Here is a 19,591-nt window from a genome sequence, read left to right as displayed (position 1 = left end):
GAGCGGGCGGGCGGGCGCGCACCCAGGCAGACTCTCAACCACTGCGCCACCAGGGAAGCCCGAACAACCCTTCTTTACTCGTGTCTCGCCCACTGCCACCTCTGGTGTTTGCCTCCTGGGGTCCTCACAGCCTGGGACGCTCTTCCCTTGAGGGCTTCCCCCCTAAATCTGAGATGAACTTTCCGAGCTTCCCGTTCCCTCTTCCTCCCTACTCCAAGCTGGCCCAGAGCATTCCCACTTCACTTCCTCATCTTCTTAACTGGACCACAGCACTTAAGGGTGGGCCTTGGGTTGGCAGTCACTTGGATTTGTGTGCTTCTCATCTCCGAGGCCGTGAGGCTGCCATGGAGAGCACAAACTCAGTCTTAATTATTTTGGGGCCCCTACCCTGGCCTTCCTGGGCCCCTGCCCAGCCAGCAGTGCCTGCTAGTAGAGATACTCAGTGTATTTGGTTGAACTGATTAGGATACTTAAACTGTTTTCAAGCCCCCTCAGATATGTCAGAAGCACTATTTACACACTTGAGAATGTATTCCAGTGTTTCTAGGCTATTCATTAGAACAGGTCCCTTGGGCAACTCTGCAAGCCCGCTCAACCGGTAGTTTTGCACTTCGGAACAAGGGCTGGAGTCAACATTGCAGTTGTGGTGTCTCCACCTTAGGCTATTCCTGCAGCTCCACAATACTCTTCTGTTTCCAAACTCAAGACTCATCAGGGCCATCCCTGGGGGAGGGATGAACATTTCTGTGGTTCTAGAAAGAGGACTCAACTGAGTAAAAGAGGCCTGGCAAATCTCCTTTAGTGCTCCCCCAGCTCCCAGCCCAGGCCTTCCCCATGCCCAGGGGCTTCTGTGGTTCTCTTCTGCCTCACTCCCCACCTCTAAGTAAAAGAAACCTCTTTTGTTTTCAAATTTCTTCTAAATCCCCATTAGACGCTTGAATGGCCTGAAAACCTCTGAGGTGGTGGCTATCCAGCCTGGGCTTACACATCTCCAATAACAGAGAACTCGCCACCTTGTGAGATGGTTTTTCATATCTTTGAATAGCTCTGATTATCAAAACATTTCTTTCTTACGCCAAACCAAGACTGCTTCCCTATTGTTTCTGCCACGTAGTGTTGTGGGGTCATACACAATGTTCAGAGACAGGTCCTAGATTTCTGTGTGTGTGTGTGTGTGTGTGTGTGTGTGTGTGTGTGTGTGTGTAAAGGAGAGAGACAGAGACAGAGACAGAGAGATAGAGAGACAGAGAAACCAAAACAGGCACAGAGGGAGCTGGAAGGGCCTACAGAGATCATCTAGGTCAATGGTTAACAAAGTGTTTTGGCAAGATTAATTCAGGAGCAGTAAACATATTTAAGGGGCACATTTTTCCTATTCAAAGTCAAGTTGGGACTTGATGGCTGAGTTAATGAGCATATGCATAATCCCCCTAGGAGATACCCACCGAAATAAAACAGAATCAAAATGAGATAAGAAGATGTCTTCTTTTTCCAAGTAGGAACAGGCCACAGACGCAGAGCACAACCTTGGTATCTCCATATGCAAAATAATTTAAACCAAAGTAAAAATGAAGACGCCAGGAAAAAAAGGCACAAGCTACCTGGCTCCTCCCTCGCCCTCCGCGACCCCATGACAAAAGGCCAGTTCACTATTTCTCTTTCCTTTGTTTTCTATCTGTTGCTCCAAGGGCTAGGTTTTCTCTTTCCTTTATTCTTTTTTTTTAAATCTTCTAAATGGGAGCATAGGCAATTCGCTTTTAGTTCTACTGGTGGTTATTTTTATGACGGTAAGCCCCACGCTTAAGCCTACAATTCTCAATTTTTCAACTTCAAAACTGAAATGGTATCTTTGATTCACCCTCTGAGAGATAAGAAAAATTTCACATTTACTCTTTACCTCCTGACTTTGTTGTCTAATTTTTGTCCCTATCTATTTTAGATAAATTATGGTTGTTTTACACAGCATAGCTTTTCTTCCAGGGACTCTACCTGACTGTCAAAGAGTCTCACTTCAAAAAAAGGCCCCGGCGCAATTTCACAAGTATATGGACTATTTCAAACTTTCAAGGAGCAGATAATTCCTATGATATTTAAATTATCCCAGAGGAAGAGGAAGGAAGGAAATAGTGTTTTGAAATCATTTTTTCTAGTTTTTAGATGATACATAGATACAAATTTCTACTTAAGAATTCAATGATATAATGGATAAACAAAATGTGGTATATACACACGATGGACTATTATTCAGCTTTAAAAAGGAAATTCTGACACCTGCTACAACGTGGATGAAGCTTGAAGACATTATGCTATGTGAAATAAGCCAGTCACAAAAGGACAAATATTGTATGATTCCACTTATATGAGGTACATAGGGTAGTCAAATTGAGAGACAGAGAGTAGAATGTTGGTTGCCAGGGGCTGGCAGGAGAGAGAATGAGGTGATATATAGCCTTGCAATAAAAAAATCCAACTCTATCGAAGGACATAGTTTAAAAGGAAAAAGCTCAACACCTTCCTCCTCCCACCCACCCATTTCTTTCCCTCTCCCTAGAGGAAACAATTCATATGGATGATGCAAAATTTACTCAGCTAGTCCTCACTGAGGATATTTAGGTTGTATCTAGAGTTTTACTTGCACAAACAACACTCTAATGAATAGCCTTGAAATATACTGCCGTATAATACGTATACCTGTAGTATAGATCCCTGGATATAGACTGCCAGTTCAAAAGCTATGTGCGTTTTATTTAGTGAGTTAGTTAGGCTTAGATTTATTTATTAACTCATATAGTTCAAAATATCAGCCGTTTAAGAGATTACACAGTGCAAAGCTCCGTCCCATCCTTTTCCCCCAGCAACTTGGTTCCCCTCCTCAAAAGCAACCCATAGTATCATTTAAAATATATTCTTTAGTCATGTACAAGGGAAACAGTATGTTTGAGAATGCCTGTTTCTGCATTCTCCCATCAACACAGCATATTATCAAACTTGACTTCTTTGCTAATCTGACTGATGAAAAATGGTATCTCATTCAATGTGTATTTATTTAATTTGTAATATTATGAGTAAAACCGATGGTTACTAAAGCTGGGAGACCATGCCAGCCTCCCTCTGCAGCTTCTTTCCCACAGCTCCCTCACCTGTCACCTCTACCCTCCAGCTCCACTGAACACGGACACACCATGTTCTTTTTTTTTTTTTAAATGTGGACCATTTTTTTTTAAAGTCTTTATTGAATTTGTTACAACACTGCTTCCGTTTTGTGTTTTGGTTTGTTGGCCTCAAGGCACGTGGGATCCCAGCTTCCCGACCAGGGATCGAACCCTCACCCCCTGCATTGGAAGGAAAACTCCCAACCTCTGGGCCACCAGGGAAGTCCCGACACCCTGTTCTTTCACTCCTGCCTTTGCTCTGGCTGTGTTCTCTGCGAGCTCCTCCTAAGCCTCCCTGCCACCCCAGGTCTGATGAAGTGTCCTTCCTCTGTGCTTCCTTTCATCACAGCACTGGTCATGCTGCCTTCTGTTTATTTCTGTCTATTTTCCGATCTGCCATCTCTACTAGATGGTGAGCGCTGGGACTGGATCTTTATCTCTCTACCTCTACTGTTTATCACCATTCTCTTCAGTAAATATGGAGTGAATGGATGAATGGACAGCTGGCAGTTTCACATGGAGGTCACTGGAATGCAGTTATTCTGTGGGACTGGCTGAAACGAGATTTACCCTCTCATAAGAATGTCATATATGTGGAAGGTGGCACTTGAAATCAGTGGTGAAATGGTGGATTATTCAGTAAGTGGTGTTCGGCTAACTGGTTAATTACCATAATTGGAGAAAATCAGTTTATGTCCTTGTCCTCCACCCAAGTAATTTCCAGGTGGATATGTTAAATAGTGTTAAATATAAAGAGAAAGCATAAGAAACTTGAAAGTATATACGAATATTGATGCAACCTCGGGATGGGGAAGCCCTTTCTAAGCAAGATACCAAGACAGAAACCATAAAGAAAAAGATCGATAGATAGACTCCCTTACAATTTTAAACTTGAGCACACGCAAAAAGTCAGAAACAACACTGAGAGCCTAATAATGTATGGGAAAAACTAGTTTTAAAAAATATCCGAATGAAAAGTGGAAGGACCTATTACAAATCCGTAAGAAGAAGACAAACTTACCCATAAAAAATTAAGCAAATGTCAGGAACAGGCAATAAATTAAGAATTATTTGTTCCAGCATGAATGAAATAGACATGCTAACAAATACTTAGAGGAATATTCTACCTTACTAGTAATCAACAGAGGGTCAACTAATACAGCATTTTTCACCTAACAAATGAGCAAAGATGATAATTTTCAGTGTTTGCAACTATATGGGAAAATAACACTCTCACACCCTGAGAGTGTACATTGGCTCACTCCTTCTGGAGGGCAATTTACCAGTATGCATTGAAAGCCTCTCCTTTGGACCTAGATCACTTCTAGAAATCTTATCAAAGGGGAATAATCAGAAATATAGACAAAGACTCAGCTACAAGGATATTACAGTCGCATATTTGTAGCAGTGAGAAATTGAAAGCAATCTAAATGTCCAGCAATAGAATAGGACAAATAAATTGTGGCACATTCACAGGCTAGAATGCAGGCATTAAAATCATCGTATTGAAGACTAAGGAGAGAAGGAAATGCTTATAATGTATTGTTAAGTTAAAAAAAAAAAGTAGTTCAAATAGAATGATACCAATTTGGTTTTTTTAAAATACGCATGTGTATGTGTGTGTGTAGAAAAAGGGTGGAAGGAAGGAAGATACTGACTGGCCTGAGGAGTCCCCGCACACAGGCCCCCCCGTCCCCAAGAGGACACTCTGCTAAGCCCCAGTGGGATTTGCTTTCACGCTGCAGACCAAGAAGTTTTGGCTTCCACTGTAGGACCTGTGGGAAGAGGCCAAGTGGCTCCAAAATTACTGTAGACAGAATGAAGGGGTGGTTGCTGCCACAGCTGATAGTGTTATAGTCTTAGGCCCCTAGGTAATGATACATTTATTGCACATTTTATACATATTTTCATTTAATGTACCTAACATCCCAAGAGATACCTCTAAGACGGGCAATAACTGTCCCATGTTACTGATGAGGTAACCGAAGCCCAGAAAGATTAGATGACTTAATCCAAGTCACAAAGCTAGGAAGTGGGTATATGAGCGGGGCTTCAAATCCAGATAGGTGTCCTTGTCTTTGGCTGCTAAGGCAAAAGTGCATGATCATGAGGAGTAAATGAAGAATGGTAAGTAAATGAATGAAAGTTGCTTCTGGAATTGAACCCCTTTGGGAACAGTACCCCATGGCTTATGCACACACAATTGCCCAGAACAGTCAACTGTCCTCAGTGACTGTGGTCACTGTTACAAAATGGAACAGACCGCAAATCCCTCATGTCCTGCCAGATCCCACAGCGAAGGCCCCTTCTTGGCTTGTGCTCTGGGCCTGGTTGGAATCTGGCCTGGGTTTACTCTTCCCCATCCTTCCAGCTGAAGGCAAACCCAGTGGAGGAAGTTGGGACAGGCCCAGTGAGATCTTAAGGGTTCCCTAGACAGAATAGTGATTTCTCTTGTATTTAGGGAGAAAGAAGCCTGTAAAATGGGACTCTGCTGGTTTGTTTGCTGCCTTCTGCTGGGCAGAATTCCGTGGGCAGCACCAGGCCCTCCCCCCACTCCCAGCAAGGCCCACATTATCCAGGCAGTGCCCTCTTCACCAACCTATGCCCTCTTCCGCGGCCATGCCCCCTTCCTTGGCCAGTGCACCCTGCCTTCACAACAGTGGCCCCTCTGCATCCAGCGCCTCCCAACTTTATGTGCAGATAACTTCCCTAGCGAGTGCCTCCTCCCCTAGCCAGGTGCCACTCCCTAGCCCTTCCCCATGCAAAAGCCAGGAATCCCTTTTTCACCTTATACCAATTCATACCCTATACCAACCAGGCCCCTGGTCCTTGTCACCAGCCTATTATTCCCTCTTCCTCACTTCCCTAACCCTGCTCCTCAGTCTATACCCCCTTGGAACCAGGCCCCCTTCCCCAGGTAGTCCCATTTCCCCACATTATGCACCCTGCCCCAGCAGATAAGCCCATCCCCCATCAGAAGCCCTTAACCTGCCTGTGCTTCCAAGCCAGCCAGGCCCTCTTCTCAGCCGGGCTCTCTTTGTCCGTTTAGACCTGCCTCCCCAGCTACCTATGCCCCCTTCCCTGGCCAAGGCTACCTCCCTAGCCTGGTTCCCTTCCCCTCCTAGGCAGGCTTCCCCTATACCCACCTAGACCCTCACCCCAGCGGAGTCACATTCCCAGCCAGTCTCCTCTTTTGCAGCAACCCTACCCAGGCCCCTGCCCCGGCCCCTGCCCCAGCTTCTTACCCACCCACCCCCGCCAGCCCGTGCCCAGGCTCCCTGACCCAACTTGCTTTTCCTTCCCCAGCCTATGTCCCCTTGCCCGGCCAGGCCCCTTTCCCCAGCCAGAGCCTCTTCCTCAGCCTATGCCTCCTTCTTTGGATTGGCCCCCTTTCTAAACCAGCCATCTTACCAGCCTGTGTCCCTCTCTCCAGCCTCTAGCCACTTGCCTGAAGTTTTCCCACCCTGGGCCACAGCCCAGCCTCTTTACCGTCCTATGCTGCCAGCCTCCCCTCCCCAGGCAGGCCTCAACCCCAGCCTGTGTTATTCCCCATGCAGGACCCTTCTGCTCGCAGGCCCCTCACCCAGCCAGGGCCTGTTCCCCGACCTGAGACCCTGTTGACAGCCTCCTTAGCCAGGCTACCCTTCCCCAGGCAAAGCCCCTTTTCAACCCTTTGTCCCCTTGCCCTCACGGGACCCCCTTCTCCAGAAAGGGCCTCCTTCTCATAGCCAGGTGCTTGTGCCCAGCCTTTTCCCTTTTCAGCTGGACCACTTTGCCAAGGAGTTCCCCCTTCACTGGCCTTTCATAGCCAGTGCCAAGTCGCATGATGCTCGACCACCTCAAGCTCCACTCCTACGCCACCTCCATCCGCAAGGCCGTCTTGGCATCCATGGACAATGAAAATATGCACACCCCAGACATCGGGGGCCAGGGCACCACGTCAGAAGTCATCCACGACATCATCCGCCACATCCGCGTCATCAACGGCCGGGCCGTGGAGGCCTAGGCCGTCCCCGGGACGGTCTCGGCCCACCCTTTACATCCGCTTCGCGTCCCCAGCACCCTAATTGGCTCGGTGGGTGGACCCAGAACAAACACACTTCTGCCACCCCCAGAAAAAAAAAAAAAAAAGGCCTCCTTCCCTGGCCAAGCATCCTCCTCTCTCAGCTCTCCATCACCAGTAAAGTCCCCTCCCCAACCATGTGACATTTCCCTGCCTGGACCCCTTCACACACACATGCCCCCAGCTGGGAAGTCTTTCCCAGCCAGACTCCTCCCCACAGCCAGGCTCTCTTCACCCAGGGACCTAACAGCCTCTCCCCCAGTCTAAGCTCATTTCCCTAGGCGGGCCTCCTTCCCAGTAAGGTACCTTTCCTCAACCGGTATACCCCTTCCTCAACCAAACCCCTTCCCTAGCTTATTCCCCCTCCTCAGCCAGACCTTCTCCCCATCCCTAGCCTGTGCCCCCAGCTAGGTCCCTTTCCTCAACCATGTGCCCTCCCTCAGCCAGGACACACGCCTTCCTTCCCAGGCAGGATCCCTGCCCTAGCAGGCCCTCCCCACTTGCTAATCCCCCTCTTCCAGCCAGGTCCATCAACACACCTATTATCCCATGCCCAGCCTATGTCGGTCTCAGCATTCGAACCTCTCCCGACACCAGCTTCCTTTCCTTGCCTGTGCCTCCTTCCCAGGCCCCATTCCCCTGCCAGAGCCCCTCCCCAGGCAGGCCACCTTTCCCTGCCAGGATATTTTCACCCCCCAATCTCCCCCAGCCCAGCCAGTCTCCCATCCTCAGCTTGTGCCACCCTATCAAGTCTGTGCTCCTTTTCCAAGACAGGCCCCTTCCCACATCCAGGCCCCTTCCCCAGCCTCACCCTCTTCCCCAGCTTAAGCCTACTTTCCCAGCCAGATCTCTTTCCCTGGTCAGGTGCCATTCCCCAGGACTTTTCCCCTTTAACACTCAAGGATTCCTCTCTCATCCTTTGCCTCCTAACTCAACTAAGCCTCTTTCCCTTGACCAGCCGAGTCCTCCTTCCCTAAGCAGCCCCCACTCCATTATCCCCTTCCTAGCCTGGCCTCCTTCTTCACCCTGTGCCCCAGTCCACACAGGTGTCCTTACCTAGCCGTCTCCCCTTCTTCTGCCTCGTCCCCTTTCCCCTGCCACGGCCCATTCATCCTCCTAGACTGACCCCTTCCCCAGTTTTCACCCTTTTTCCCAGCCAGGCCCCCTTCTATAGATTATGCCTCCCTTCCTGGCCTATTCTTCCTTCCCCAGCCAGCATTCTCATCCCTATAAAAGGCGCTCTTCTCACAATGCGGCCAAATACCTAGTCTTCTCAGGGACTTCCTCTTCTCAGCCAGCTGGCTATCTGAAAATGTATCTGATGCACACATTTACACAGTGAGCTATCTGGCAGGATTTCTATATTTGTATTTTGAAAAGAGATTCCCCCCAACACACACCCTGCCTTCAAAAAAAAAAAAAAGAAAAAAACAGTGGCACTTCTTTCCCTCCTGCAACTAGCCCTGGACTGGCAAGTTTTTGAAAGTGAGAATCCTTTGTCATGCATAGCAATGAGAACATCCTTAACTGGAGCCATTTCATGATGTGTTCACTGAGTGAAACATCAACTCAGGATAGCTTCAACTATCTTATTTCTCCCTATATCCTTCCCTGGGAGATATTCCACTCCAGACCACCATCAGGACTGCAGGCCCATTCCTCCTTCCAAAAGCCTCATCTGTCACTCTGTCCTCCCCCTTCACTCCTGCTCCCTAACCCTCCAGGATTCCTTTGCTGAAGTCGATCCTGGGATACAAACTCTATATGAACTCAGTCAGCTATACAAAAATAGAAAACCAGGTATTTTTTTAAACTGCTTTTATTCTTTAAACAAACTACTGTTCGCCTTTTCCCCTTCGTATGTTTTAGTTTAGAACATTTGGTGGGTACGAAGAATTTTTAAATGAATTTAAGTAATCTCACTGAAATACAGGACCTAAAGGTTAAATTTTTTTAATTGTTTACTGCAAATCATTTCACTTTTACTTTTTTTGGGCAAATTCAAGATATCAACAAGTCTCAAATATCAGCAAAAGTATATTGCTCATTTTTTTTGTGCTTCATAGCAGTTGCAGATATAACAAAATGAATCAACTACTTTAATACTTTTTAAAATCTCTCTTTAAATACTTTTTATCTCTAAGAATTAAGGAAAACGACTAAGTTCAGATCTTTCACACTCATACCAGTTGTAGATAGAACAAAGTGGACCAAGTGCTTCAACAAAGTTATACCCTTTTACGTCTGAGAATAAAGGAAACTTACTAGTTGACGTCACCCCTCACAGTAAGTTAAACTACCTATCAGTTTGTCTCTTCTTACTTCACATCAATTGCAGATATAATGAAATGAATCAACTACTTGAATAAAGTCATGTCCTTTCTTATATTTAATAAAGGAAATTCAATTGAGATCTTTCACATCTTAGAGCAAGCCTTATCTAGCCTATCAGTTTAGGTAAATCTACTTTCTACATTTAACGCTTACATTTAACTTCTAAAGTTAACAAACGTTATTTAGAATTCCGAAAACATCTAAACAACTGTACTTAATTTGCAACCATACAAGGTTTTATGAAAAAACAAAACAAAATACTAGGGCTTCCCTGGTGGCTCAGTGGTTAAGAATCCTGGGGACACGGGTTCGAGCCCCGGTCGGGGAAGACCCCACCCCACATGCCGCGGAGCAAGAAAGGTGGGAACTTGGCATAGTCACTCCAATAGGGTAGGACGGTGCAGATGTCTTCCTGGTCACCGGCCTCCGGTCCCCCTAACCCCGTGAAAGAAGCAACCCAGGGACGGTCGAGGAGGATAGAAGAGCGAGGGAGGAAGAAGGGGGGGCGGGGGTGGAGAGAGGGGGTGAACTCTGAGTAAAATGAATCAACAAAACCCTGAGAAAACCGAAGGAAAAAAGCGGAGCCTGCTGAGGAGACGCGGCGGCGGCAGCTTCGGCTCCAACGGCAGCCGCCACGGTGATGGCGGCAGCGGGCCTACAAGAGACGGCAGGCGGGGCACCTGACGGAGCCGGCGTCGAGCGGCTTCACCGAGTTGTAGTGCTCCCCGTACATGGAGTAGCTCCTGTAGACCAGGGTGAGCGGCTTCTTGGTGTACTCCTCTCCGAAGACGACGGCGGGCGAGTTGGCCTGGATCACCTCGATGGGGGTCTGCAGGACGTGCGACAGGGCCCTCAGCTCGAGCTGGCCTCCACACGACGCGCTGAACACGATGTCGTCGCAGTAGCTCAAGAAGTCGTCGCGGCTGCAGGCGTCGCCCGTTACGGGGTCGCTGCAGAAGGGCAGGAAGTCCTCGACATGCTTCCACATGTACTCGGCGGTGCGCCTCCACAGGCTCTCCACGGTCACGGAGGACACCAGCTGGTCTTGGATGGCGCGGTACATGCAGTGGCCGCCGGCCGGGATATCCTTCATCTCCAGATTCCTGGCCCACAGGATGGCGTCGAGCTTCATTTCCTCGTCATGGCGGAAGCTGGCCAGATGCTCCATCTCAGCCTTGGCCATCCTCTCCTGCCTTTCTCTCTCGAGGGCCACCTTTCTTTCGCGCCTTCTCCGTGCCCTCGAGAGGTGAGGAGCCTTGTCCTCGAGATCCAGCTTGCCCAGATCTTCAGTGACTGAATCGACGTTGCTGTTATCAGGGAAACTCTCCTGGAACTTCTGCAGCTCCTGCTGGTGCTTCTGCTCCATCTCGGCCTCGAGGCGGGCCATATCGAGGAGCAACTGCTTTCTTCTCTTCTCGTCGCTCTTGGGGACCGAGCTCTTCATGCTCTGAATGTGGGCCTGCAGCTCTGCCTTCTCGCGCTTGTGGCGTCGTAACATCCGCTGATGCTCACTCTGTGAATCTCCCATGATGTTTAAGGGCAGGCGAGAATCGAAGTTTGGTGGCTGAAGTACCGCTACAGTTCGCGTCAACAGTCTAACCACCCAACTGGCTAGAGCTCCTCAGCCTCCCGTGGCGGCTGTACTCTCTTCCCCTCACCCGCGGTTGCCCTCACTCTATTAACGGCCCTCTCTGCCATTGGCCACTGTCTCTCCACGGCTACGCCTCCTAAACACTCCTGGCACTAGGATTGGCTGTTGGGAGACACTACATATGCCCCCATCAGACCCCGTAGCAAGGGGTGCTTCCGGTTTTAGCGGGGTTCCTGTCCCGGATGTAAAATCCCGCCTTTGTGCATTACGTGCAGCAACTGAGCTTGTGGAGATTTTCGTGGGCTCTGAACTGCGTACTTCACTTCCTAGCCTGAACACAGTGCAGACACTGGTCGTGCTTGAGAATCACGTGACAAATACTGTTACACCAGATGAATGTGCTCTGACACCGGACTTCCCATTGCTCCCAGTGTTCAGGAGGCAATGTGGCTCTCTCCAGTTCTTTAGTTGCCTTGACTGATGAACCCTTAATTTTGTGTATCAGAACAAGATATTTCCTTATGTTCCTGGGAACACAGAATCCTTTCAGTTTAGGCCTCAAATCCACCCTGTCCCATCTCAGTGTGAGAAAGCAACAACCTTAAAGTTCACTACAGCTGAGCAGACTTCGTCTTGTGCCAACAGAATGCACCTACCCTAAACTCCCCTTCTCCTGGGTTCCCAGCTTCCAAAATGGGCTCCCATGAAGCATGACAGTTGGCCTTCATCAAGCCACTTCCTTCTGATTATTTTGAATCTCTAAAAGTTCTAAAAAATAAAATAAAATCCCTAAGCTCTTTCAAACATGCTCTCATCCTGCCCCACTCTGCTCATCTGTATCTTGAATTCCCAAACAGGAAGGCTGTTATGACAACCTCCTCCCTGTTACAAATGAGGAAAGTGGACATTGGTCCAAGTTTTTACATATATCAAAACTTCAGTCGTTTTTATTGCTAACTAGGATTCCATGATATGGATGTACTGTAGTTCACTTAACCATTCACCTGTTGAAGGACATCCGGGCTGTTTCCAGTTTGGGGTTGTTACAACCCCTGCTATAAACATCCATATACAGGTTTTTTGTGTGAGCACAAGGCTTCATTTCTCTGGGAAAAAAATGCCCAGGAGTGCAATTTCTGGGTCATATTATAAGTGTATGTTTAGTTTGTGAAGAAGCTATTTTCCAGAGTGGTTGTACCATTGTGCGTTCTCACCAGCAGTGTATGCGGAATCAGGTTTCTCTGCATCCTCACCAGCATTTGGTGGTGTCATAATTTTTTATTTTTAGTCATTCTGATAGATGTGTAGTGGTCTCATTTTACAAATTACTTTGCAGCTTCGTTTTTCTAATGAGTACTTAAAATATGAAGCTACTTTGAGGAAAACACTGAATTAAAAATTTTTTAACTTGCATTATTCATTATAATGATTTTCTGTGTTTCAAGAAAGCTTTTAACTTTTAATCATGCTAGCTATTGTGTATGGAGGTAGCACTACAATACTGAAATTTTTTAAATTTAACATTTAGAGCAAGCCTGTTAGGGAAATTTTTATTCACTGGAAAAAAGTCATGGCTAATTGTTTTTTCATTAAAAAAAGAAAAGCATTTGCAATTTTAAATGATGTTTTTCTTAATTAAAAAAGGTCTTTTGTTTGCAGAAAAAAATACTACAAAATGATTTTAATGAGTCTCACAGTATCTAGGAATCTTTACACTGATTGATTTTTATTGAAATACAATATAAAATAAAACTGTAATATATGCTCACTGTCAATAATCTGGAGAAATTAAATTCCATAATTCTCCTGGGAGAAAACCCCTGTTAACATTTTTTTTTTTTTTTTTTTTGCGGTACACGGGCCTCTCACCGCTGTGGCCTCTCCCGTTGCGGAGCACAGGCTCTGGACGCGCAGGCTCAGCGGCCATGGCTCGCGGGCCCAGCCGCTCCGCGGCATGTGGGATCTTCTCGGACCGGGGCACGAACCCGTGTCCCCTGCATCGGCAGGCAGACTCTCAACCACTGCGCCACCGGGGAAGCCCTCTGTTAACATTTTGTGTTTATTCTTGCCATGCCTATTCTACTCAAATAGAACTGTTAAACAAAGAAACAACAGGCCCAAAATGAAGTCACGTGTGCTATGCCCCACATCAGTAAACCAAGACTTAATACGTAACCAAATTGCAGTTTTAGCCCATCCCATGAAAGTGACTTTAACCAGTCAGTCTGGAATTTCCTGGCCAGCACTAGTGAGGTAGTCTGCCACATAGACCCCTGCCTTCCCCAAAAGGAAGGTGACCTTTGTCTGAAATAACCCCTTATTTTGTTGATGACTTCTTTGTCCCACCCCTTCTCTGCCTTTCAAAACCTTCCATTTTGTACAGTTCCTTGGAGCTGCTCTCTGCTTGCTAGATGGGATGCTGTCCGATTTGTGAATTGCTGAATAAAGCCAATTGATCTTCAAATTCACTCAGGTGAATTTTGTTCGTTAACAGAACTCTAAGCGGTGCTCCCTGCCATCCTGTCTGCCTATCGCCCTCCCCACCTTGGCCTCTGGGGACCTCCCTTCTCTCTTCAAAGGTCAGTGAGGGAAATACATCAAGGCTAAAAATTTGACCTGGCTCAAAGTAAAAAGTCAAAACAACAAACAACAAAGCAAAACAGAAAGTTCTTAAATTTCAAAGTTTCTGCGGCAATTTCTTTGTGTCACCAAGGTTTAGTGGTTCTGCTTTTAGACAAGGCATTGTAGTGGGCCTCAGGTCTCTGCATCAGTAGAAGCAGAAGAAAGAAACAGAAACTGCTTTGCAAATGATGCAAAACTCAAAATCCATTGTGGGTCCGATTTCAGGAAACAATTATACTGCTTTTAATGGAATTAATGATCCCCTCATCTTAGCAATGAAGGAAGGAAGGGCCAGAGAGGGGGAGTGTTGGGCTGATGGTCACACTGCAGAATTCCACGGCTGACTCGTCTGTGTCACTTTTCCCACCGCACTGTGCTGCTGCCACACGCAGCCTTGACATGACTCTTGGCTGTAAGTCAGGCAGAACAGTCCCAACATAGTTTCTGGGGCCATCGGGAGGAATCCCTCATGAAACGGTTGTAAATTCATCTATGAGATTCAAAGAGGCCTTGTACATGCCCTCTGACAATGCCCATGTGTGAGCGAGAGACTCTTCATGAGCTCTGCAAGCCTGAAATCGCCTTGTAAAGGTGGAGGGCAGGCCTGGAGAGGAGAAATTCCTGCGCTGGAACACACGTGCATCTGCCCCTAGGGCCTGCCTCCTCCTTGGCCAAAGCAAAGAGCCTGTTCAAGCAAACTCAAGTGGATTTAAAGAAACACACTTATTTTTCCCTGAAAAAGTAATGTGTTCGGGCTTCCCTGGTGGTGCACTGGTTAAGAATCCACCTGCCAATGCAGTGGACACAGGTTCAAGCCCTGGTCCAGGAAGATCCCACATGCCTCGGAGCAACTAAGCCCGTGTGCCACAACTACTGAAGCTCGCGTGCCTAGAGCCCGTGCTCCACAACAAGAGAAGCCACCGCAATGAGAAGCCCGCACACTGCAACAAAGAGTAGCCCCCGCTCAGGGCAATTAGAGAAAGCCTCGTGCAGCAACAAAGACCCTACAAAGCCAAAAACAAATAAAAGAAAGTAAAAATCTCATAATCTCACAATTCAGACTTCACAATTCACTGCTGACATTTGGCTTGTAGCTTTTTAGTGTTTCATTTATATATGCATGTATCTGTATGTATATAACTGTATAAATGGATATGTATACATATGTATATATAATATGATTTTTATTATAGTAAAATAAATACAATTTACCATTTTAACCAAAAGATGTGGAATTTAGACTTTACTGTCTCTGAGGATTATTTGCTTTCCTTGAAAGCAGTGGGATGTGTGTATGACAAAGAGACAGGCTGTGAACTGTGGTCAAATAGTTACCTACTAGAGAACTACAGGAGGAAGGATGTAGAGCCCTCCCTGCATTGTCCTGCTGAAGCTCCTGTCTTATTATTATCAACTGAAAAAATCTGAGCTTCGTGACTACTGATGGCTGACACACTCTTGTCTTGCTACTGCTTTTATTTATTTATTTATTTGGCTATGCCATGTGGCTTGTGGGATCTTAGTTCCCTGACCAGGGATTGAACTCGGGCCCTTGGCAGTGAAAGCGTGGAGTCCTGACCACTGGACGACCCGGGAAATCCTGAACTGCTTTTATTCTTAAAATTTGATTATATAGTTAAAATTTTAAACTCTATTTCTATTTTGAATCATCAGTGCTTTTACACCCTATTCTCAGCTGCTGAGTTGGACTCCTTGAGTTTCTTGTGTATCCTTTCTAAGATAGTCTGTGCTCACTCACATGCTCCTTTCAGTTTGGCTCAGAGGTACAAAAAGCTTTAGTGTACAAAGGTTGTATACGTGAAACTGGGGACACTCTACTTGATTGGTAACTGAAGGGATTTTTAAGGGCCTATCTCAGTGGACCTTTTCCTGAGTTACTCCAGCCAGAAACCAGGGAATCACCTCTGATCCTGTCTTTGTCTTTACCCGCCACATAAAACAAATGTTAATTCTACTCCCAGTGTCCATCACTTTGGTCCCCTGTTCTCTCCCTGCTGCCACAGCCCCAGGCCAGGTCAGCCTCGTCTGTCATGGATGAAAAGACAGCCTCTCAAATCAGCTTCTTGCCTCCAATCTCTCTCCTTGCAATCCATTCTTTCCCCTAAGATTCCTTATGTCTAAAGCATAGCTCTGATGTCTCATTCCTTCTGAAAAACAAACTTTTAACGGATTCTATTGCCTCTAGAGTACAGAAGACTTTTTTCCACAAAGGATGGAGCAAGTGGCAGAAATAGTCTCTCTTCTCCGATGTGGCTGGTCACTGAATCTGGGCCCTACGGGAAGGCAGCTCATGATCAGAAACTCATGACTGGGATCAGAACCCGGTTACTCCCAGGACCCCTCAGGGATGCTTGCATTCCTGGGAATGGACAAACACTCATTCACATCAGACTGCCACAGGCCCCCGAGTTCTCACTTACTCCTTAGAGAGCCCACTCCCCAGGGGCTAGAATACCCCGAGTAGCCCGTTCTTGGTTTCAAGGTAGCTGAGAAGCCCAGATAAAGCGGCTTCGTGGACATGGGAAAACACCGCTGCCGCTGCCCATTTCCTTCCGCTTTTGTTTCAAACAAAATTCTGACGTGATTTTCCAAGAACTTTGAACTCACCTCCAATTCCAGGAACGCCTTATTATTAGCCTCTTCCTAGGAGGTGACTCAATTTGGTGATGAACCTTGGTGGATTCACCTCGGCCACCCTGGTCACTGCAGTCCCTCCCCTGCCAGCTCCCACAGATGCAAGATGGCAGGGGCTCCGGATTTTGTTTCTCACAGGTTCAAAGGAGCAACAGAGCGCGTGTGCTCATGGGCTTCACTCTGATTGGGCGGGCCCAAGCCATAGATTCACCTTGAGCCAATCACTGTGGCCCGGAAGAATCGGTGCTTTGATTGGCAGACCTGAAAGGGGAGGGTCCTGGAGGTGAACCGCTGTCACCCCAAGAGGGTGACAGGGGTTCGCACCCCCAAAAAGGAGATTGGAGGCTTTTGTGGTAATGGAGGGAAACAGACGCTGGAGATGCGAACAACCCTTCTTTTTTTTTTTTTTTTTTTTTTTTTTTGTGGTACGCGGGCCTCTCACTGCCGTGGCCCCTCCCATTGCGGAGCACAGGCTCCGGACGCGCAGGCCCAGCGGCCATGGCCCACAGGCCCAGCCGCTCCGCGGCATGTGGGATCCTCCCAGACCGGGGCACGAACCCGTGTCCCCTGCATTGGCAGGCAGACTCTCGATTCAGGATCGCCCATTCCCCGCGCCTCCCCCACCCTTGCTTTCCGTGGGCCTGTCCGCCTCTGGCCTTGAGTCACTTCCCCCGCCATGCCCCACCCCGCCCAGGCGGCCTCCCCTCCCAGGCCCCCGTGGCTCAGCTTCCCTGGCCCCGCGCCCTCACCCCTCTTCCCGCGAACACGCGGGAGCATCCTTCCCCGCCCCCATCTCCTGACTGAGGGGGTGCCTGTGCTTTTGCACACCCTGGGGAAAGTCCCCGGGTCACGCGGTTGTGTGTGGGGAGCCTGACGCTCAGGCTCGTCTCCACGCTTCCGCCTACAGAGTCGCGACTAGCGACCGTGGCAAAGCCACCCGGAGCGCGGGCCGACCCCCCGCCCGGCCACTTGAGCGGGCGGGCGGGCGCGCACCCAGGCAGACTCTCAACCACTGCGCCACCAGGGAAGCCCGAACAACCCTTCTTTACTCGTGTCTCGCCCACTGCCACCTCTGGTGTTTGCCTCCTGGGGTCCTCACAGCCTGGGACGCTCTTCCCTTGAGGGCTTCCCCCCTAAATCTGAGATGAACTTTCCGAGCTTCCCGTTCCCTCTTCCTCCCTACTCCAAGCTGGCCCAGAGCATTCCCACTTCACTTCCTCATCTTCTTAACTGGACCACAGCACTTAAGGGTGGGCCTTGGGTTGGCAGTCACTTGGATTTGTGTGCTTCTCATCTCCGAGGCCGTGAGGCTGCCATGGAGAGCACAAACTCAGTCTTAATTATTTTGGGGCCCCTACCCTGGCCTTCCTGGGCCCCTGCCCAGCCAGCAGTGCCTGCTAGTAGAGATACTCAGTGTATTTGGTTGAACTGATTAGGATACTTAAACTGTTTTCAAGCCCCCTCAGATATGTCAGAAGCACTATTTACACACTTGAGAATGTATTCCAGTGTTTCTAGGCTATTCATTAGAACAGGTCCCTTGGGCAACTCTGCAAGCCCGCTCAACCGGTAGTTTTGCACTTCGGAACAAGGGCTGGAGTCAACATTGCAGTTGTGGTGTCTCCACCTTAGGCTATTCCTGCAGCTCCACAATACTCTTCTGTTTCCAAACTCAAGACTCATCAGGGCCATCCCTGGGGGAGGGATGAACATTTCTGTGGTTCTAGAAAGAGGACTCAACTGAGTAAAAGAGGCCTGGCAAATCTCCTTTAGTGCTCCCCCAGCTCCCAGCCCAGGCCTTCCCCATGCCCAGGGGCTTCTGTGGTTCTCTTCTGCCTCACTCCCCACCTCTAAGTAAAAGAAACCTCTTTTGTTTTCAAATTTCTTCTAAATCCCCATTAGACGCTTGAATGGCCTGAAAACCTCTGAGGTGGTGGCTATCCAGCCTGGGCTTACACATCTCCAATAACAGAGAACTCGCCACCTTGTGAGATGGTTTTTCATATCTTTGAATAGCTCTGATTATCAAAACATTTCTTTCTTACGCCAAACCAAGACTGCTTCCCTATTGTTTCTGCCACGTAGTGTTGTGGGGTCATACACAATGTTCAGAGACAGGTCCTAGATTTCTGTGTGTGTGTGTGTGTGTGTGTGTGTGTGTGTGTGTGTGTGTAAAGGAGAGAGACAGAGACAGAGACAGAGAGATAGAGAGACAGAGAAACCAAAACAGGCACAGAGGGAGCTGGAAGGGCCTACAGAGATCATCTAGGTCAATGGTTAACAAAGTGTTTTGGCAAGATTAATTCAGGAGCAGTAAACATATTTAAGGGGCACATTTTTCCTATTCAAAGTCAAGTTGGGACTTGATGGCTGAGTTAATGAGCATATGCATAATCCCCCTAGGAGATACCCACCGAAATAAAACAGAATCAAAATGAGATAAGAAGATGTCTTCTTTTTCCAAGTAGGAACAGGCCACAGACGCAGAGCACAACCTTGGTATCTCCATATGCAAAATAATTTAAACCAAAGTAAAAATGAAGACGCCAGGAAAAAAAGGCACAAGCTACCTGGCTCCTCCCTCGCCCTCCGCGACCCCATGACAAAAGGCCAGTTCACTATTTCTCTTTCCTTTGTTTTCTATCTGTTGCTCCAAGGGCTAGGTTTTCTCTTTCCTTTATTCTTTTTTTTTAAATCTTCTAAATGGGAGCATAGGCAATTCGCTTTTAGTTCTACTGGTGGTTATTTTTATGACGGTAAGCCCCACGCTTAAGCCTACAATTCTCAATTTTTCAACTTCAAAACTGAAATGGTATCTTTGATTCACCCTCTGAGAGATAAGAAAAATTTCACATTTACTCTTTACCTCCTGACTTTGTTGTCTAATTTTTGTCCCTATCTATTTTAGATAAATTATGGTTGTTTTACACAGCATAGCTTTTCTTCCAGGGACTCTACCTGACTGTCAAAGAGTCTCACTTCAAAAAAAGGCCCCGGCGCAATTTCACAAGTATATGGACTATTTCAAACTTTCAAGGAGCAGATAATTCCTATGATATTTAAATTATCCCAGAGGAAGAGGAAGGAAGGAAATAGTGTTTTGAAATCATTTTTTCTAGTTTTTAGATGATACATAGATACAAATTTCTACTTAAGAATTCAATGATATAATGG

The 19,591-nt window shown here is 47.5% G+C and overlaps 1 protein-coding gene across 1 annotated transcript; it reads right to left on the bottom strand.

The window, feature by feature from the left end:
• Positions 1 to 10,204: 10,204 nt before the first annotated feature.
• LOC307069688 (OTU domain-containing protein 6A-like) lies at positions 10,205 to 11,077 on the bottom strand (the record flags this gene model as incomplete). Its single annotated transcript, XM_079728041.1, has 1 exon — positions 10,205 to 11,077. The coding sequence occupies one exon, from the start codon at positions 11,075 to 11,077 to the stop codon at positions 10,205 to 10,207; it is 873 nt and encodes a 290-aa protein (XP_079584167.1).
• Between the last annotated feature and the right edge of the window lie 8,514 nt (positions 11,078 to 19,591).

The sequence above is a fragment of the Hyperoodon ampullatus genome, assembly GCF_949752795.1.
Source record: "Hyperoodon ampullatus genome assembly, chromosome: X".
Lineage (NCBI taxonomy): Eukaryota > Metazoa > Chordata > Mammalia > Artiodactyla > Ziphiidae > Hyperoodon > Hyperoodon ampullatus.
The sequence above is the reverse complement of the archived record's forward strand: the minus strand, read 5'-3'. Positions and strand labels throughout refer to the sequence as shown.